Genomic DNA, 22,327 nt, shown 5'->3' on the forward strand with positions numbered 1-22,327 from the left:
AAAACTGTAAAGAGAAAAGAAAAAGAAACCCCCTCCCATTCATTCTTATTCTTTTTTCATTCTTATTCTTACTATAATATGAATGGCAATGACATACATACATTTTCCCTACAATTTGATTTAACTCCCATTATTATACAAGATTGATCATATACATCCTGGGTCCTGTACATATTCCTTCTCAAATTTCACTTTAACTGTACAGTTAAACTTAACTACAGAATAAAAACAATTAAATGCAATAAAGATTGATTTAGTGTCTTATAGAGAAATCAACCATTAAGTGTATGGATCTTTGATGTTCTGTACATTACACATACCATATAGCTGAGCTATACACATTCTACTAAATATGTAAGGTCCTTATTTGTACAGTGTGTTATTATTCTTAGAACCTCCAAAGTATAATATAATTAGATATATTGAAACAGAGACACTTCTTTTTGGTAGCTTGCTTAATTTATTAATCTGGATATTTCTTTACATTTGATTTGAATATCTCAATCATCAATGTAAAGAATTTTCACTCACCATTTTAAATACTGTCAAAATGTAGTTTCCTTACTATATTAGAGAAAATATTTATATTTTAATGTAAGTTTTGACTTTTGAAAAATGTAAATTTTATTCCTCATTTTAAGTAACATTTGATTTTGTTTGGAGATTCGCATTATATTTTGCAATTTCCTTGCGAATTACACAATCCAACAGCAAATTCAATGCTGAAACATAAGGAACCATGCACAGTAGGATAAAGCTCTCCAGTATTTAGCATTAAAGAATTTGTATACAGCCTTTTTTAGGACAAAACAGTGAGACGTATGCAAACAGACAAAGCAAAAAAGCATTACCTTTGGAAAGAGGATGAGAAGGAGTCTTGTACTACTGAAGTAGGGCTGGCTGAAGGTGGTGTCATCTGATTGGTTGTGTTTTGAGCAACAGTAGCAGGCTGATTGGCTGAAGCAGCTGGCATAGGAGCAGAGGCAGAGCTGGTAGACACTGGAGCATGCTCAACAGGGGTACTAATTAGAGTTAAATTGAATAAAACAAGCATCTTAAAAAGTGTATGCTTACTGTGTAAAGGTATAAAACCTACTGTGTTTGGGCAGAGCTGCAAGCGGAGTGTCAAGCTATATTATTGGGAGACTAACACAATTATGCAAAGTAAAACAAGGACATGAGTTAGGCTTCTTCTGTAATTGCAGTTAGGAGTAAAATGCAGTTCAATGCTCAGTTCAATAATGATCTCATGCCAATGAAATCCACCCCGGATCTTATATAGTGCATAAGGCCTCAGTGCCAAGTCGTGCTTCCACTGCAATGGCAAGAGCACCTGTGGGACTTAGGAAACGGTGTGGAACCTCTTACGAGCTCTTGGCATGGGAGTAAGTTTCATCCACTCGCACACAATATTAACTAATAAGGCAACTCCGCAGTAAGTCTCATGTAGATGCACCTGCTGAAACCAAAACTTCATCTAGTCTTCCACTGATTCCAATATTCTTGCTAGATATATACTTAAATGCCCCTTATTACCATTTTTATCTGAACAACTACCAATCATTAATAGATTTTATTCACAACTCTTCCGAAAAGTGTGAAAAGTATTAGCTCTGTTTTGTGGACAGTGAACTGAAGCACAGTTTATATTAAGGGGACAGACACATGAAGCATTTGTTACAGGATACACTTATTTGATTCTGTACTAAAAGTGGAGGGTCCCATGACAGCCTTATACTGGCTTATGTCATTGCACACCAATGTAAAGTTACTCCTCAGAAAGTGTATTAGTCTGTTTTACTCTGGAACAGAAGTTAGTCGAATACCAATGATTTGGGGGCGAGGGGGGGGCTGATATTTGCCTAATACAGGGGTGTTCAACCCTCAGCCCATGGGCCAGATCTGGTCCCCAGTGCCATGTCAGCTAGTTCACAGGGTTTCCCAGGGGGAAGCCTGGTGGCTATGGGTTTGTATACTAGATAGGACACACATGTTGGCATGGGACCCAATCCTGGCACATAGGAGGGGGCAGGGACCCCAGAACTTGTTCCTGGTGTGCAGGAGCAGCATGGGGCCCCTGGAACCTGATCCTGTCTGGGAGCGGGGCGAGGGGGTGCTAGGCTCCTGAAGCCTGATGCTAGGCAAGGGCAAGGGCAAGGGCAAGGCAGAGTCACTGCTTCTGCCTACCCAGGATTGGCCCCTAGGCTCTCACACTGCCTCTACCTGGTGCTGACACACCAAGATTGAGCCCTGGGGACCCACACCATCCCTGCCCAGCCAGTATCAGGTGCTGGGTAGAGGCATGCAGGGCCCCAGAGTCCAATTCAGGTATGAATAGGTTGGGCAAAGCCTGATCTGGCTTGTGGATTGGCCCTGCACTATTCACCTGGCACATTGGGTCAAAACTGTGAACAGCACTGAACTAATGCAAACTGGCCCCTGCCAAGTGCTATAATATCATCTGCAAGCAGGGAGAGCTGATTGTGTAATTGCAGTTTATTAAAACTAAAGTTACAACAGAGTAAAATCCAGGGTAAATTTTTCCATGGTAATTATGTTGCATTTCTGCACATCAAATGACTTGCCCAGGGTTACACTGGAATTTGGTGGCTAAGCTGGGAAATTAACCCAACTTACTTGAATCCCAGCTCAGTGCCCTATGCATTTGACCAGGGGTATCAGTCTTGAATGAGGTGGCAGGCTGCATCTGGACCATGTGGCTTTTTGTGGACCAGGTGACCTAATGCTAGATCTGGCTCATGGGGCTTCTTGCCATGGCTATCAGAGCCACTGTTTCAGAAAGGCCAGTACATGGGGGTTAACACTGCTGCTGTTCTGCTCCAGATTTGCATGTTGAGCAGTAGAAGGTAAGGGCAGAAGCAGCATTAACCCCCTGGGTATGGCTGTGTTGATGCAGAGAGTCTAGGAGCTGCAGTGAGAAGCCATAGGATGAATTAGGAAGTGACTCATTTGGCCAGAGAGAAGCCCTGCAGGCCAGATGACCCACCTCTGTCAGCTGAATCTGGCCTGGATAACCCAACCTCATGAGCTGTATGTTTGACATCCCTTCATTAGACCATTTTTTCTTTCCTAGTATTGAGTAATACTGTGTTTCTGAGGAACTCTACATGAGCCGAGTCTGACATTGGAATACTTTAAAAATAATTAAATTAAAAAAGAGAATAATGACAGAGAATAATGACTGCTGCACCAGCCCGTTATACCAAATGAGGTAGACAAACCAGGCTCATGTCGAACAATCCCATTTGAAAAAACAAAACAAAATGAGAATGAAAAGAAAGTGAAAATCAAATCTAATTTAATATTTAGAAACCAACAGTTTGTTCCGTTCCTGCATTTCATTCATCATTGTCATCATAATAAATATGTCTCTGAAAAATATCAATCTATAATTTGGGTTTTCATATTATTATGCAAGGTTTTTACTGAAACTTCCACTTATAATGAAATACATAGAGTTGAAACCCAGACCTGACCCATATTGTTCTTGATGCAACATTTAATGTGCATTTGTCTTATCCATTATCACAGTACATGACAACTATCATTACATAGCACTATAGCTGCAGATTATACAGTAGCCCTGAATTCTGGCAAAGCTGTGATTGCAATACCATGTTTAAAGATTAACATAGTTACTTCTTTTGACCTTAATAGGACGCCATAATTCTGGGTCTTGTAGGTTGTTCAGGTTATGAGGAGATAATGGTGATTAATCAGAATTTCTCTGATGCAATCCTGTTTATTTACAAAGAATGTATAAAGATTCCTCCTTTATTTACACAGATTCCTCCTTGAACACAGCAGGAATCAGACAAGACGCAAAGTTTTTACTCTCAATTCCTTGTTTACAGGTAGCACTTAGCCCAAAAGCTCTCCGTTAGTTTTTTCTCAGGACCACATTCCCAATGCTTGTTCTCACTTCCAAAGTTTTCTTCCAGCTCCCTCAAAACACAGATACAACTCTGCTACTCAGCTAGGGCTCCTAAATGTATTTGCTCTATCAGTGTCTAGGAAAACCCTCCATCTATGTGGTACATATTCTACTCATGCTTGTCAGGGGTGCGTGTGTTTTATGTGGTAGCCTCTATTATTTCAGCTCTTACTAAAGAAAGGGGCCTTCTTCTTTAGCCTGAATGGAAGGCTGACTGATTCAGTGGGTTTTAACCAACGCATAATAATAAAAGTCAAATCCATAGCTACTACTTTTATGTATTTTATCCATCATTATCTACAGAATTCCAGTGAAAATTCCTCCATTGTTTACAGTTTGGGATTCAGAACATGCTTTGCAACTTTTTCACAAAACTTTCTCATCACAATACACACATACCTGAAACAAATCTAAAGCTCCTTGTTCTGATGCCTTATTTTAACATGTTGTGAATTTATTTACCTTAGTCACTGTTTCAACATTATACATTACTATTGATAGGAAGAGGCATTGTACAATTACAACGCTATACATTACACAGTAGCTCTGGCTCAAGAAATATGAATCGCATTGGTTTCTTTGCAAGCAATGCATAGCTGAGGGTCTTCTGTTTTAAGCAGTAGTTATATCAAAATAAACAAATTCTAAATTTTACATTTGTATCTTAGATTTGGCAAACGTGGGTGGACATCTTATTTCATCTGAAGTTTATACAAACAAGATGAAGTTTACTGTGGGTCTTTCCTAAACAAACACAACCTAGGAAGGCAAAATAAAGAAACAGAAATCCTTGTGTCCTTTGAGATCATGAGAATTTTGTCATACATTTCAATAAAGGCCAGTGTTTCACCTAGTGAATGTAAGCATACAGTGGGGGTACTCAAGAGTTGCAGCGCAACATATACTCACTGATTAATCAAACAAAGGAAAGTTAAGGACCTGTGCGGACATGTATGTATGTAGGAACAGTTTGGAATGAATGAATACGTTTTTGGAGATATAAACATAAAGAGTGAATGTAAGCATATTAGAACACATGATAAATATACAAACCATTCACAGAATATTGTTTGCAAGGTGTCTTAGCAGCCTGAAATCTAAATGCTAGGAGACTGGATCCCCCTCCTACAACAGCAGATCACCATGATATATATTCAGTATTGAATAGAATAAGAAAATTGAAATATGAAGCATATATAAACAGCAGAGACAGCAAGGTGATCTAGCTAACTGTAATTTGGCACTTATGGCCTACTGCTTCTCTAGCTCTAAAGGAAGAACCAAGATCATCTTTGCTATCTTTACCAAAATCACTTAAAATATACAACAGGATAAATAAAAGAAGAGTTTGGTCCTTCATTTTTATGCTGGTACTCAGCTCACCTGAACATGTATTTTACAAGTCCTGTAAATCATCAAGGAGAAAAAATGGTCCCACTGAAGTCAATGGGTGGTATGCTACTGACTTCAGTAGAACCAGGATTTCACCCACTGCTTCTACAGAAGGGACATTTCATACACGTAAAATAATGGCTCATTTCTACAGCTTGTTTAGTAAATCATCATTCTTGTTATGTAGCGTCACGGAGCAGGGTCCTAGGGGTGGCCATGATTTCCCCTAGCGCCCCCTTACCATGCCAAGTTTGCCTCAAAGCATCCTTGAATCTTTCCTGCCACGTCTTGATCTTATATATATTAAAGGGAGTCTGCCTTTTGTCCTCTTGGCCACAGTTCTACTGCTATCACTTGTCTTGTTCTTACAGTGGGGTTTCCGTGCACCCTTGCCTTATGGGCTATGCATGGTTCCAACCACCCCTGTACCATGCTCCAAGCCTTGCAGATGTACCGGACATCATTCAGTATTAGCCGCAGCCTTTGTCTCTCTCTGTGCCCTCTCTGGCATTTGTGCCTTCCGCAGCCTTGTCTCTCACGGCACCCCCTTTTGCCTGGGGCTGGGGTCAGTGCACCCCAAATTGCTGTGGCCTCTCTGGCACCGGGGTCCCCACGCTACCATGGATCCCCTATGAGGCCTCCTCCAACCCCTAATAGCCTCACCCAAACCACCGGTTGTAAACAGTAAACAGAAAACTCAAGCCCCTACGCTATAACATAAATCTCTGCCAATCAGCTACACTCTGCTATGCTCTGGGAGACATCCTTCCCCCATGGCTGCTAGCAGGGAACTGCTGGCCTAGCCTTTGCCCTGGGTTTAAATGAGAGCCAGGCCCTACCTCTTCCGGTCAGCTGACTCCCAGCGGTTGCCCTAGCAACCTGCACTTGCACCTCTTCACTCACTGCTAGGGCTCTTTCCCTAGCAGTTTCCTCTCTTTACAAAGAGCAGGGCACCTAAGTGCTCTGCAATATGTAGGAATAATAGTACTTAGTATGGGTGTGCAAAATGGGCCCTATTCGATTTGGATTCGGATTCCACCTCAGTCAGGGACAGGGATTCGATTCGCTGATTCGGATCACTATCCCCGATTTGATTCAGCCGAATCTGAAGATTTGATGCTGATTCAGAGAATCAGTGATTTGGCCATAGACACAGCTTTAAATGTTTTTTCTACATACCTTGAGGTACCAGGTGTGACTTGTGAATGCTGAAATGCTGGGGCGGATGAAGCATCCCACAGGAGTACAGGGGGGCCCCCTGCATGCTTGGCGGTGAACCCTGAAGTGGACTGGAAGTATTTCTGGATCCATTGTGGGGCCCCCTGCACCCACCTGGCTTGGTGATTGGCAGCAGTGGGATCCTGGGTGCCCCCCAGACCCAGGAGGCACTAGTCACTGAGCCAGGGGACGTGGGGGGGCCCCCAGTGTGTTCCCTGGAGGACCTAGAAGTGGACCAGAAGTGCTTCTGGTCCACTTCTGGATCTGATGCAAAGCACACTGGGAACCCCCCTGCACTCCTGTGGGATGCTCCATCTGCTCCAGCATTGCAGCATTCATGAGCTGCCTGCTACCTTGAGGTATGTAGAAAAAACATTTAAAGCTGTCTCTGTGTGAATTGCCGAATCTTTCTGAATCTCTCCAAATTGATTGGGAGGATTTCGATTCAATTTGGAGAGATTAAAGGGTCTCCTAATTTGATTCAGATTCAGAGATTCAGCCACCTAATCAGGCCGAATCTCCTCTGAATTGAATCAAGGACTGAAGCTTCACACAGCCCTAGTATTTAGTACATATACAAAGTTACTGTCCTAAATTACCACATGCAATTCACTGAATGGTGTAATCTGAGACTAAATAAATGCTACTGTGGGAATGAGTGGTGGAGCCCAGATTATAATTTGGGAGGTTCCTGGTACATAATCTTGAGACCAGTGAAAAACAGAATTTTAGCTAATCTGAGTTCCTTATGTTTGCTAACTGGCCTGTGGAGGAAGTCACATTACACAACATGGATTTGGTACTGAACATCAGAGTTTAAAGAATAGTTTTCTGATTAAATATCTTTTAGACATTTACTGTTAGGTTCTTCAGTCCATTTTTAGCCATTGCCAAATTCCATCAGTTTTTATAGAATATTTTAAGCAGATAATCAGAGGAAATGTAAGATCTCAGTCAGTTCCATACTTTTAATTACACATGAAAAGGAATGTGTATCAGTTAAGCAGGTGATAAGGATTAACAAACAAGGTAAATACATACACCTGCATGCACGCACACGCACACAAAAATAGAGTTCAGACTCCTTTGTCTCAGAAGAGTCCTAATTTTGAGAGATTCTTGGTTTAAGAATCTTGCAAAAATAGCTAAGCAGCAGATTATTAAATTTATCTCATATAGGCAGTGCACAAAGTAATCTTTCTGCGTCCTCCCATGAAATCTCAAATAGGATGAAATACTGAAATTATACAGGAGCATAAATCAAAGTGAGCAAACAAAAAACAATCTCTCCTCCTGTATGTTAATGTTAAAAATGTAGGAGGCTGAATCTAGAGTGGGACACAATTTGAGTGTTCTATATTTGCATTTGTAGAAAGAAAAACAAGTCAACATTCACCAAGCAAATAAAAGGAATTGTTGTTCCTCTGTAACTACTGCCTTTCTGGCTGTCCCCTCCATACTGGTAGTAGCAGCCATTAGAAAACTCACTTAGAACAGAAAGTTCACATAAATTAAAAGTTAGTAGAATTCATAGTACATAGCTACCTAGATATTTGTCTTAAGGTAATGGGATTTTCCATATAAAAGAGTTAAAGAAGGTTATTACAAAACCATACCAAAGCTGCAAACCAGGTCAGTTACGCAGTTATATGTTGCAGTGTACCTTTGATTACTGGAAGAAGTAAGAGGGGCTTTCTTGCCAGTACTGCTGAAACTGGCTTCCCTCTGACTTGAACCCTCAGAGGCCACTGATTTAGCTTTGTCAATGTTAGCATCCATGATGCGTGACTTAGTAAGATGCCATATACTTGAGGTTACATACTGTGGCACATGTGTAGTACTTGTAGGCCTGAGTAACAAAGATGACAAGGGAGCATGTGCATGAGATATATTCTTAACCATATTACCAGTTTTAAGTGAATAGTGAAGAATTTCAACCTAAAGAAGAGCCAGTGCTTTTAAAAAAGGGGTTTATTTGTTCCACATCATTCTCCACATGCTAACCATGTAACAAGTGAAGGAGCATTTCAAAGCCCTCTACTGTAGGATTTAGTATTTTAGTGCCGTGGGCGAGGCCATAGGAGAAAGAATGAGAAACTGCTGAGCTCCCTCATTATAAAGCCAAGTTAGTTATTTATTGGTTTGATAATGAAAGCCTTAGTTTTCTGTATTATATTTTACTGGGAAAAATTATGTTAGTTAATCACCACTCTCCTCTTATCTTAGTCTCTTTTCATACCATTGCACATTCACACAGCATTACAAGAGAAATCATGCTAGCCTTCAATGATATGCTAAAGACTACGGCTGGGAGAGGTTCTGAAATCCAGGCAGATTCATTAGAATTTCTTTATCCTTCAGCTAAAACTGCAAACCACATCACTGACATCAAAATACCAAAATAATACATGTAACAGAATTGAGATCCTGACAAGTGGAGAAAAGATTACGAATCACTTGAGTTTCAGCAGCTTTATCATGACACCAAAATCAGCCACATGTGAGAAATTGTTCAAATAATAAAAAAAAGATTTATTATTAAGTTCAGTGGAGCAACTCTGTAATCCAATGGATGGTTTCAACATAAGCAGTAACATTAGTGACATACCGCCATTCACTTCCTGCTTCTGATACTTAGTTTAAATATAATTATTTAATGAAATCAGGTCTTTCTCCTGCTCCAAACTTATGGCATGACCAAGGAAACTTGATTTTTCCCCCCTCCTTTTGGGATTATAATTCATACCAGTTATAATTGTATATGTTGTAAAAGAGAATGCTGCCAATTATACTGGTTTTAATTCTACGAGGCCTTTCTTCAAACATGAGAAATCTTAAAAGCAGAAGGAAAAGATAAGTGCTGATTGCATGTAAGGTAACCAAGAGTCAGAGGAAGACATTTTCATAGATCTTCCCATCTTGGCATATACCAAATTCACTGTGATGATGGGCAGAGAGCAGTGCTGCAGGGGTGGCTGTATCCCTGCACCCAGTTCCTCCCACACTTATCAGTATGGGCAGACAACAACACCATGAGAACAGCAGCCAGGACTTATTTTTTAGTCCCCAAATCAGCTAAGAATCCCATCTTCACTCCCCCATTTTGGCATTCCCTCCTGCCCTGCCGCATGATCAGTAGCACATCACCTTTCCTCCATCCCCCGACTCACCTACTCACTCCTACTGCTGTTCCTGCCTGACCTGAGGGCAGGGATATGTCCAGAGCTGCTCCAGGCAGGGCTGCAAGGAACAGCTACCCAGGGAGCCAGGCTCAGCTGGAAACAGCCATTGTGATGGTCATGGGCAAACTGTCCTCCTTGTGCTGGCTCCCAGGCTGGCAGGAAATACCTGGAGGGGACAGGGGTGGGAGTAGGAGTAACCTCCTTCAGCCACTTTTCCTGGCTGAGCCTGGCTCCTCACACAGCTACAGCTGCAGCTCTGGACCGCCTCGCTGCCCCTAGTTCAGCTGGGGACAGCAGCAAGGGCAGGCAAGGGAGGGGTAAGGAAGAAAAGGGGAATTCTCGCCTGCTTTGGGGGTTCAAAAAAGTCCCTGGTCACTGCTCTTGTGGTAGGGCCAAAAAAAGGGGGTGTGACCATGCTACTACACTTCCTTCTGATTTGCTCCTGGGAGTGCTCACTTAAAGTTGCACTGTTTAGCTCCAGAAATAGCTGCATTTTAGAGCTTAGTGTTGGAATTATTTTTTTCCTCCATGAGATGTAGCCACATAACTAGTGCATGCTCACTCTTGCCTTCTCTCTCTCTAAAACAAAGTTGTGATCCTACAGGAGGAAAAGCACTTTCTAAATGCAGGTGATGATTATATTCAGGAAGACATAATGCTTTTTAACCTGAGATCTACCAATACAACTCAAGAATCAGACACAGAATTGTTTTTAAAATATTGAGATTGCTTTAAAATCCCAAGAAGTTCCACTAGTTTGGATTTTACAGAACAATTGAGAAGCTTAAACTATAACATTGGATTTTCAAAAGTGAAATTGTTATTAAACTCCTCCTGTGCATCTCTATCAAGTCACTGCAATATTCCCTTTCAAGAACACTGATAACAAGTTTCTTTTTTTTCCTGGTTTCTATAATCTGAACATAATGTATTTTTGCAAAGTTCCTATAATCTGCCAACTTGCCACATATGTTTTGAAAATTTAAATTAAAATAAAAATCTCTAGCAAACATCCTTAGCTGGAACAATACAATAATTCATTTGTTCAAACAGTGCATATACCTGATGTGTATTTCAAGATAACTTTATAGAGTAAGTAGGAGAGAACCTTTGAACAGAAAGAAAGCAGAACACACAGCAAATATTACCTGTTTTCAGCTGCTGCAGCAACATTTTCCTTGCCTCTGTGAAAGGAGGGGATAGAATATGAATAAAGGAAAAGCCATTACCAGTAGTGGGGGAAACAGAAAGAAAATAAGCAACGGAGGCAGATTGAGAACAGTTGTTTGGTTGGCAAAAGCTTTTTAAAGTGGTGTTCCAGTTATTCCTGATAATTCCAGTAGTGAAAAATACCCCAGACCCAGAACACTTGCTTTTGACAAAGAAGTTGGGAATGTGTTGAAACCCTCCCCATGTGGCATCCTGTTGGCAGCTTTCTTTTTTCTTTCTTAATTGCAGGCAACTGTTTCATTGCAAAGGATAACTGGAGGCTCAGTGACAGAGGCTTAGTTAAAAATTTGCCACTATTTTCACAGCCAATACACTGTTTCATGTACAGGTTTGACTTTAGCAATGGCTCCATTTTTTTCTAAAAGACCAACAGCATGTCAGTAGGATATATTCCTGGGTCAACTCCAACTTTTAAAGATAAACAGTCAGAACCAGCATGTGCCTGGACATCCAAGGTTCTGAGAAGATGTACAAAACCATTGTGTGCTCATTGCTTTTTAACGTCTGGCTCCTGAAAATCCAGAAAGGTAATTTGTCCAGCCTAGATAAAGAGCCTAGGCATGGTTCCTCTGCAGGGGTGGGGAGTGGAGATCAGCTAGTGCTAAACAGCACAACAGTCCCACAGATCACAGAGACATGGCCTTCTCTTTCCTCCCTACCCAGCCTTTATGCCATTGCTTCCCCTGAAAGATATCAAGTTTAATTTGGAAGAGAGGAAGGAAAGTGTTTTGGGCTCAACATTCCATCCCTATCACTCTTCCCCACATTGCCCTCTGCTGCAAAGAGAGGGCAGGATGCCTGGAGGGCCATTGGGAGGGTGAAACCACCAAGCACATTTCTGACCCTTATCCCCTGGTCCGAGCAGCTCCACAGTTTAATGGAACACTTAAAAAAAACTGTTTCATTTTGAAGCTTGGAGGTGGAAAGAGATGTAACATTTGAAGCACTTGAAAAACAGAGCATTTCAGCTACAGGCAGATGTACAGTTCCTTGCCAAGACATCCTGGCTGGAGTGATTCAAAACCACTGGGGCTATTATGTGCTATCTAGCCAAGGGGAGGAACACTAAACTGCTGGGGCCCGCAGCTCTGCTTCCTGCCTTCACTTCCAGCTCCTCAGCCTCAGGAGAATGGGGAAAATGTAGTTGACTGTCAGCACTCTGCACCCTTCCATCTCCTGGGGATGCTGTAACCTCTGGCTCCACTCCTGTCTGGTGCCCCAGTTCTGGGGTCTCCTGGTTCTAGTGGGGGGAAATCTGGGAGAGCAGAGGTGGAATGTACAGGAGAGCACCCACTGAGAGTCTCCTAACTGGATTAATTTACCACTCTGTAGCACTGACAAACCAAACAATATCTTTATGTTTGACCAGGTTTCGAGTTCATTGGAATATAATGTATAGAGTAGCCCGTCTGAAACGAGGGTATTAGCAAGAATAGTTGGCAAAAAGCAAAGTGTTAAAATAATAAACCAAGAACTGAAGTCATGCAAGAATGTTAAAAACATTCACAGCCTTGAAAATCCAAAGCATGGTTTATTTTCAGTGTGGAAAAATATGGTAGAAAAAAAATACATAGTCCCAGTCAAAAAAGACAAGCAATTGTGACAGGGCTGCTAGCAGCATTAAGCCTCCATGTTTAGAGTTAGAGTCCACCTTTCCAGATATATAAACTGGGTGAAATCCTGGCTGCAGTGGAGACAAATTTCACTTGACTTCAGTGTGGTCAAGATTTCACCCTAACTCTTTCACTGAGGTAGCATGTGTAGGGCACTGCTGAATGGTGATGGCAGGGGAATTGTGAAGGTTAGAGAGAAAGAGGTATGGAATGATTGTAAGAAACAAAATCCCACAGAACACAGCAAGGGAAAAGGAAGTGATTTGGAGCAAAGGGAAATAAACTCAAAGGTGCATATACACACACAGACACACACACACACACTTTTTTCTTTGCTGAAGACGTTTCAGCTTGAGGGACTATTTCTTTTCTCTTGTGTCACTTCTATATGTGTGCTTTACTTCATGGTAGACTAATTTACTGCACAGTAAAACATTGCCATCTACACATGCATGGCAATTGGGTTGGTGTAGACTAATTCACAGTGCCATCAGACAGTCCTGTCAGACACAGTCAGACTAAATTACTGCGCTTAAACACTGTAGATGGTAACACTGTAGATAGTAACATCAGGATTAGTTTACTTCGGCTCAAATTGTACCAGAGTTTATTGCCACATTAATAGCACATGTAGACACACCCTCAAACTGAAAATGACTTGAGCTAAGAATGAGATGGTTTAGAGGTCAGATTTGGCTATCAGTGCTGATAGATGGCTTTGAGGACCAGACTAAACCCTAACCCTTTACAGTTGGACATTTTTTACTACTTAAATGCTGAATTAAATTGTTTCTAAAATCACTATACTTATTTTACTTAGTAAGTCAACTCATCCCTGGTGCAGGCCCAGTACCGTCAATGCAATTGCATCAGGGACATATTTACCCCAAGGAGATTTAAATGAGATTAGATCCTTGTGATTATAGTGAATCATACAGATATGATTACAGAGGAGGAGAGTAAGCTGAGGTCTTAGGGAGAGCTTAAATACTAGTCTTTCTTCAGTCTACAAGTGGAAACAGCTTTAGATATTATGACTTTAGTTAATGTCTATTCTAAGAAAATAAGAGCAACTCTCATAAATTTCATTAAGAGTTGCACATATGCATCACAGGACAAACTTTTGTCCATTAAGATCATAAACCCAATTGAATAGGGAAGTATATAGAGGATATTATGGAATGTTTGCTTTCCATGCAAATACAATGCATGAAATGATCATGAGGACAGAGAGAATGAACTGATTTTATACTTTTAAAAAGTCTACTGAAGTATCAGGCTTAAGGGCCCTTATTATAAGTCCACAGATGTGAATTCAAGCCTTGCTCCAACCTTGTGCCAAAGACAACTTCTAGTGAGATTAGCTGTAACATTTGGACTAGTTAATCAAATGTAATTGAAAGTGTGTCTAACCATATCATTCCTTTGTGTGGCAGCAACTACAGAATCCGACCAGTTTCTTAATGAAACTAGGCTTAGGATAATAGTTGATAATTAAGCTTGACATTTGTAATAAAAATGGTAATAAAGTGAATTTTAAAAGGACAATTCTTTTTATGAATTTTCCAGTGGATCCCAAGGACAGCTCCTAGGAAAAGATTTGTAACAAACAGGGCTGTTCCCTAATCGGGTTGAGGGGCCCCATGGAGCTGGGGAAAGTGGGACAGTGACTCCATGCTGCCACCGGCTTCACATCCGTTCGCATGACAACCCCCCGCCACTGAATCTGCTGCTGAATCTGGTGCCTCCAGCTGCTCGGCACCCCCACAGCCACTGAATCTGCTGCCGGCTTTCTTGCATCTGGGGGTGGGGCCCCACACAGGCTGATTTGCCTGGGGCCCCGCACCTTACTTTGGTCATCTCTGGCAACAAATTAACATTGAAGTTTAGAGCTATTTTGCAAGGCTCACTCCTGCCCTGCTCTCTATTTTCTGGGCTCATTTCTCCAGCTCAGCAGTGATCTGTGCTTCTACATTAAAGGAATTTCCCTGAATGGGCTTGCTGCACTTTTTGCCATATAAGTCATAATGTATTTTAAATGGGATTTAAAAAATGAATTTGGAATTGGTCCTACTGCTTTAACTGAAATCACTGGTAAGATCCCCTTTAACATCACGGGAGCAGAGCTAAATCACTACTGAATATTGCTTAAGATCCTCCTGTAGAATGTAAACTATCTAGGCGTACTTGGCTAATCTGTTTCTAAAGTGGAAATTATTTTAACGTACACGAATTGTTCCATGACACCCTGTTTGTTTGTTTTAGTGGGCTACATTTTTGGCAGTATCTTTGTATTTTCACAGCGCCTATCTTAATTTTAGATCTGCCAATATGAAGCTGTCAGTATTTAATAATCAAGTTACAGTCCCATCAAAGTTTACTGTAAAGCAGTTGCTGGATTCTGTATCATCTGGATTTGGCCCAGTCAGGTACTTGGATCCAAAATGACTATTCTTCTTTCCTGTCCCCCTAAATAACGATTTTTTCCAAAACTTTAGACTAGGAAAAGTCTGTTGGCTTCAGTGGAAACAGATTTAGATTGGTTAATGATATTTTGTAAGAACATTCCACTGAAAAGTTATTTGGAGGAAAGAAAACTCAAAGTTTGGATTTAAACATTTCCCAGCAGTGTTTACGGTTGGAAGTCTACATTCTAGGAGGGATATATCAAGTATCAATGACTGAGAAAAAGAAAGGTCCCTTTTCAGTGTTCAAGTTGAATGGACTATAAAAATACCTCACATAGAAAGAATTGAAATAGTTTTTAATCCTTTCAACTGTAATAGTTGGAGAATTATTAGCAACCACCTGAATGATGACATTTTTTAAAGACATTATTTTAAATCTGAAAAAGTTCACTGAAACATTCCAAGATTTATTAATTCAGTGAAGTGCATGATTCAGCTGATACCTCTTCAGAGATAAACCTGACCTAGATGTCTATACTACAATTTTTTTGGATATATATCTACATCTATTATCTCCTTCTCTGTGTGTCTATATATATATATATATATACACACACACACACACACACACACACACACACACACACACACACATTGTGATATATCAGTCTAAAGCCAATTAAATTCCAAATGCAAAATACCAAACCTCAATATCTATATCTTTCAGTATCCCTGTGCTGGGTTGGCATCCTATGTACAAGTCCCAGGGCCACAGGCCCAAGAATTCATTATGTTTGATCTTCCCAAAAGGCCAAGTTTTGTCAGCACAGGTATATTGACTCCCTAGCTGAAGTAGCTATGCCAGCAAAGACCCTGGTGTGGATGAAGCTAGGCTGATGGAAAAGAAGTTCTGTCAATTGATATCAGTTGGGGAGGTAGTATAGTTAAGCTGACAGAAAAAAAATCTGTTGGCATGCTCTGCATTGTGACTTGGGGACTTTCCCAACATAGTTATTATATGGCATTGCGAGAGTGGGAGAAGCTCCATAGTGTAGACAAGTTCTTAAATGAGTTTAATGTCTCAGTGTCACAGGCTTCGAAGTGGGGCACCTGATTCACACTAGCAGTCTTATTAGATAGGGTGGTAAAGGCCCCCTGGTAAATACTTGTGCTTTCAACCCCTCTTTTTCATGCTCTCTCATTGCTGAAGTAGCACCTAAGTGCTGCACAAGCATTACTGAATTTAAACTTGGTATGTTCCCAAGCAGCAGGGAAGTGAAATTCCTACATTACAGTCATGGGGGTAATGACTTCCTGTGGTCACACAGAAAGCTTGAGGCATTGCTAACAACAGAACCCAACTCTCCTGTATCTTCACCATACTCTCTCTCTCTTTTTTGTGAACACAATGGGGATTAAGGATGGTCAATACTTTTGCGTGACTGGCCCCTAAACAAAGGGTCTGAGAAAAGAGTAAGAAACATGTAACTATCCATGAGTGACTGGTGCCTCCTGAACCTGGGGGGCACCCTCAGAAGCCGCTGACCCTGTCGGGGGGGCACCAGCCCTACCAACAGCATCTGTGTAGGCTGTTGGGAGGCATGTGTACCCCTGTGCACCCCTACCAGTCACCTATGTAACTACCCCAGTTTATTGATATTCTGCTCTGCTTGCCATTCACTAATCTGTCTAACCTGCCAGAGCACAAACAGAGGTCCATGCTCTTTGGAGAGGAAGTGACTGAAAAGGACAATTTGTGGATTATCAGGAACTAAATTTATAGGGATGAAATGCTCTATTTTTTCCCACTGATGATTTATGGGAATTATTTACAAAAAGGCGCTGTCAGTAAAAGGATGAACAGAGCATGCTACATGTTTTGCTGAAAAACTTGTTCTTCCTAAATTTTAATGGTTTTCCTTATACATTTTATCCATTCTTTGCAGTCTCCTTATTTCATCAGGAACATATTTAGGTACAAGTTATATTTTCTTTTTGAAGCAACAATCTAATGAGAACTTGACATGAATTTCTAATTGGAATTATGAAGCAATTGTCTTTGCTGGCCAGTTGCCTATGGCACCATGTCCTATACTTTCCTCTAAGGCAACTGGTATTGGCATTGTAGAAGACAAAATACTGGACTATACTGAACCTTTCTTCTGATCCATTTTAGTATATTCCTATGTGTTAGTCAGTATTTTTATTAAATCACCTATCATCTTGACAAAGACATTTCAAAACATAAGGAGGAAAAAATGAAACAGTTACCAGGACTGGACAAAGGGATGAAAATTACAACAATTTACATGCTGGTTTAGTTTATGACTTTAGTTTGTGACCGGGAAAGGGGGCAGGAGAAAAGCCAGTCTCTCTTTCTCAGCCACTGCAGTTAAAAAGAGTAGAGCAGCCCACGCCAAAACTGATTACAATTTATCCCACTAAGTCAGTCTGTTCTTGAATTTATAATAGGGAAATATTCTTCATAGTCTGTGCAAACAAGAGCCAACACAGGAGGAGAAAACAGTCATTATACATCAGGTGAAGAACAAAGCAATCAATTCTGTGTTTGCTCAACAGCCAGTACAGAAATAAATAAAAAAAATGCCCTGCCATGTATACATTTTAGTGATATTCATTAATATGCTGTTGCATTGGGGCATAACCTAATAATGTGTCTAGAAACATCACAGGAAGAGCACTTCCATAATATGTATAAGATACAGGTCTGAATGCCTTTCCAACATAGAGAAGTTTGAATTATGAATGCATTTCAGAGAAGCAAAAAAATCCCCTTGGGGTAAATCTCTTCTATCTATTCAGACAGGTACAGATATTACACTGTTACTAGTATAAGTGATCTGAAACTGGTCTATACCCATAATGGAACAGAAGTTCAGGACACATAGACTGGTTTAAAAATGGTGAAATGCGGTTTAAGATTTGCACCCCTCACCACCAAAGGTAAATGTGTGTTCTGTTAGCTACCGATGTAAGCTACGCCACTTACAGAAAACTGCATAACTTGGATCGATTCCACCTCAGACTTTTTGAATGTCTGTTCCTAGCCTCCATCTGACATAGAAGAGGAGTTTGTCCCCAGTCACTTCATCCATCCTTGGGGGACCCACTGACTGAGCAGGCATAGAAAGCTGCCAGAATAGATGCAGTTGTAGAATCACTTGCAGATAAGTATGACTTAAAAATAAAACCTAGAGGTTGCATAATGGGATATGATTTCTCTCTCAATGCCAGGGCTACACTGACTCCAGCCATTTTTTAGTGCAGGTGGGAAAACAACTGGATCCAACAGATCTTAGGGAACGACTGATGACTCTTTAGAGCTGCTTTTCATTCATTGTTTTTATACATTTGCTGGTCAGCACTGGCATAAGTTTAATGCTCTACCTCAGAGGCTAAGTCAAACAACCTGAGAGTCAAAAAGCCTGAGGCTGAATTGATTTAATCTTTGCAGGTTAGTCTATGCAGGATAGATTGAACTAATAAGCAAGTGAACACACATTCACTTCTGATTCCAGAAATGCAGCTACATGCCTGCAGTGGCCTAGGCCAGAAGCTGGGGGGGTAGGGGGGCTGCTAGAATATGCCTCTCTGCTCAGCTGCAACAGACAGCTTGAGACAAGGCTAGCCCGCCCACCCTGCAAGGTAGGGGAGGGAGGGGGCTGCAGGGGAGGTGGCAAAGCATCTTGGGATGCTGGGGGATGGTGAGTTAACATGAATCCAGAGGGGATCTGGGATAGAAATTCAATAAAGTCATTGAACCTAAATCGGTTAAGTTGGATACTCAGGGCCATCCCAAGGATGTGTGTGTGGGGAGCAAATTGGGCTGACCGCCCCAGGGTGTGCATTTTGGGGGGCCCTGTGGACAGTGCCATACAGGCCTTGCCATGGCCACCATGTGCTGCTGGCTCCATGCTCCAGTTGCTAACTACCCACCCCTCACACTCTTCGTTCTGGCCACTCACCACCCCCACCCACCTCACTTGCCAAACCCCCTCCCCCGGGTCCATCTGCTTGCCACATCCAGGCCCTGCACACCCCTAAGGACAACTTTTCTGATACTACATCTATCCAGGTTTATCTTAAACCACTTTTGGCAATTTTGAAAACAGTTTATGTGCACTGTTGTGTTATGGATTTGAACCAGTTTCTGATCACTAATACCAGTTTACGTGTATGTGTCACTAGCCAGGGCATTTAATTTGCATTGTCTCCCCAGTTCCTGAGCCAAAAGTCTAAGTAGTAGGGATTAGAACAAGGATTCTCAAGCTCTTTCACAGCACATATCAGATTTTATCACAGATATTGTCTTGCAGACCTTATTAACTTCCCTCCCTTCAATTTCTGACTGAATGATAGTTCTGTGGCAATTGCACCAATTGCTTACATGGAAGAGTTATATTGAGAAAGTATTGAGTGTGGTTTTTCTCTCCTGAATTTAGAAGCTGACAATAAGGCAGAGAAGCCATTGTCATGTGATCATCCAGCACTTCATGTGTAGTGGCCAGTGCTCTGTGTACCACTGATGCTGCACAGATGTCAGTTGGAGAAACCCCTGGATTAGACACATCTAATTGAAAGCTTAGTACATACACCAGAACTTTGTACCCTGTTGTACTGAAGGCAACGCAAGAATGCAGGCAAGCCACAGAGACAGTATTGCTAGAGGAACATCTTGGTTAGTCACCTGTGTCAGCTGAAAGACATGCCCTCATATACACTCAGAAGACTTGTACATGAGTAATGAATGCAATTGAGACAAACTACAGCCCATGCAGGAAACATTAATGATACATAGGATCATGCAAAGGACAAAAGACAGGTGAAGAACATGGATTGGATTGAGAGGTACCCTTTTCTTTTCCCCTGCAATTCCTAAACAGCAATATTAGCTTACATATGTTGCTTTCTACAAACTGTTTTGAGAAGGTTTCACAGCATTGGTTAACTTTATTAAGATTACTCACATTATATTTTAAAGGAATATGAATTGGGCATACTACAAGTGATCATTCTGGTCCTTGACTATGTCATCTTTACAGAAGCAAGGGGTGGGCCTTGGAAACAAGCAGTCCCACGTAACTCCAGGACAAAGATTGAGTGGTTCCAGTCCTCTACCCAATTTGGTTAAGTTTCCTTTTCTAAAATCACCCATATTTCCACAGAGCATGATACCCATATTTATTCATTACCCCTAAGTCTCTGGGACTCTGATATGTGCTAAAAGGTGGGAGGGGGACTGATTACATTCTCATGAATTCCTGATACTAGGTAAGGTACCACCTCATGGAGCTAAGGACCAACTTAGCTTTGTTTTTTGAAATAAGATGTGTTGGTGGATATTGGTAACCTACACAGCACATTTATAGATGTGAAGATTGGGCAATTGAGGAGGTCATAGGTCATATCTCCCTGGAGAGTACAACAGTGGAGGAAGATCTAGGTACTTATCCTTACTTGGAAGAATCACAAGGCTTTTACCAGAACAAATGGGGCCTGAAAGCTTTTTTTGCAACTAGAAGGGGGACTGGAGTAAAACAATTTTCAAGATGAGAGGTAGCTATGCAATATCTGAGGGGTAGGGGGTGATGGGCAACTGCACAATTCATACATTTGTAGAATATGCACTAATCAGTAGCAATATTCTATAGCAAAATTGGGCAAAAGATACTCAAGCAATTCTTATGGCCATAGTGGCAGGTGTCAGTCAATAAGACCAGTGCAAGAGACTGTTGCAAACTACATTTAAAATTTCAAAATTAAAACTTTTTTGGATGAATCTAAGTTTAAAGATTACATAGCAATGTCTGATCTCTGCAGTTTCTAAGGAAGAATGCAATCAGCAGTCCTGCTGTATACAAATACTGGATTTTTTAGCTATGCTAGTATGGTGCCTACATCCCTCCATGCTGACAAAAATACTAACCCACACTTTTCCATATACAATGATAAAGAAATCATGATCAAGAGAAAGTGATCTCTCCACTGACTTACTTCATAGCAAAAGCTTAAAATCTCGCCCATGTGGGCAAGGTATGAAAAGAGATAGTTAAGAAAAGTAAATATCAGAGCCTCTCCTTTCTTGCTATCCCTTCAGGCAGGAAGCATGAGAGGTCAAGTTCTCCAGTATGGTTTCTTACAAATACATACTTGCCACATCCCAACATGCAATGCATGCAGTCAGTATACCTTAGGAATCTAGTCACTGTCAGGGGAGATCTGAGAAGAGCGCAAGGCAAGGTTATTCATGAAACAGGTTAGTGGGGATCAAACAGGCTTAGATCACAGCAGAAAATGAGCATTTTCCTGTGTCATACCCAGACAAGCAGATTTACCTGGAAGGCCTTTGGTTTTGATTTCCTAGTAGCACCACCTTTGCTGTGTCTTCATTAAATGCTTAACACTGGGCTTTTACTGGCAAGATTGTGGGTGTGGTATCATTGTCCACATACACATTATATCTCACTATTTGTTTTTGGGGGTTTTTTTGGTTTTTTTTTTTTTTTTTACAAGACAGTCCTTTGGAGCTAAGCCACTGCATCATCACCAGTGTACTTCCACAGAACAAACAATTGTGTTTCATAATATATTGTGACTAATATAGTTGCCTACCACTCTAAGTGCCTCTCTAAAGAGTTACATCTTATAAGGTCCTGAGTACAAAACTCTACTCTGATCTAAGCTTGCTCTTTTTAGACAAAACAAAAGAGTCTTGAAGATGTTACTGTAATGGAGAAAGCCTGAAGGACCAGGCTGAGGAAGCAGCAGAACCAGTGTGAAATTATCAGTTAGCATGTAAGTTGACCTAGTAGCTTTGAACCTAAACTTGATTTATGAACTTAACTCATCAGTTGGATCATTTTAAATTGAACTGAACAAGACACTAAAGCTGCAAAGAGCTGGAAGAAACAACACTGCAATGGGGATGAAATACTGATCGTCCAATAAATGGCCTTTATTATCAGCGATCTCTAGAATTTCATTTGTGAACCTTTGAAAAATTACATTTTTCTCTAAATTTTTTGAACCCCATAAATATATTTAAGAAATTAAATCCCTGGTAGATGTTGAGAGCATTAAGCTTGTGTTTTCTGAATGGTTCCAGGTAAAAGGAGGACATCTATTTTCCTAGTTGGTAGCATTATTGCCTGCTTTGAATCTGGCATTGATAATTACACAGTTCATACGTCCACTTAAGGAGATAAAGGTGAACAACTGCATCTTAAGTTACTTTTGTACTGCATTGCAAATCTTGCCAGCCTGTGTTTTCTGGCTACTGCAGACACAATATTTTAATTTAGTTCTAAA

General features: G+C 40.9%; 1 protein-coding gene across 13 annotated transcripts in view; it reads right to left on the reverse strand.

Moving 5' to 3' along the window:
- Positions 1–22,327, reverse strand: part of LDB3 (LIM domain binding 3) — a 185,491-nt gene that overhangs the window by 34,727 nt on the left and 128,437 nt on the right. For 4 of the 13 annotated variants that reach the window (XM_019555860.1, XM_019555855.1, XM_019555852.1 and 1 more), the window contains 2 exons: positions 10,896–10,931; positions 8,229–8,414 (listed from right to left, as the gene is read on the reverse strand). The exons of 4 other annotated variants lie outside the window; for them this stretch is intronic. In XM_019555860.1, coding sequence (XP_019411405.1) covers positions 8,229–8,414; positions 10,896–10,931 — 222 coding nt within the window. Of the gene's footprint in view, positions 1–851; positions 1,023–8,228; positions 8,415–10,895; positions 10,932–22,327 lie in introns of all 13 variants that reach the window. 5 more of the 13 variants (XM_019555861.1, XM_019555859.1, XM_019555856.1 and 2 more) reach the window with 2 other exon arrangements.

The sequence above is a fragment of the Crocodylus porosus genome, unplaced genomic scaffold, assembly GCF_001723895.1.
Source record: "Crocodylus porosus isolate Cpor-Errol unplaced genomic scaffold, CroPor_comp1, whole genome shotgun sequence".
Classification (NCBI taxonomy): domain Eukaryota; kingdom Metazoa; phylum Chordata; order Crocodylia; family Crocodylidae; genus Crocodylus; species Crocodylus porosus.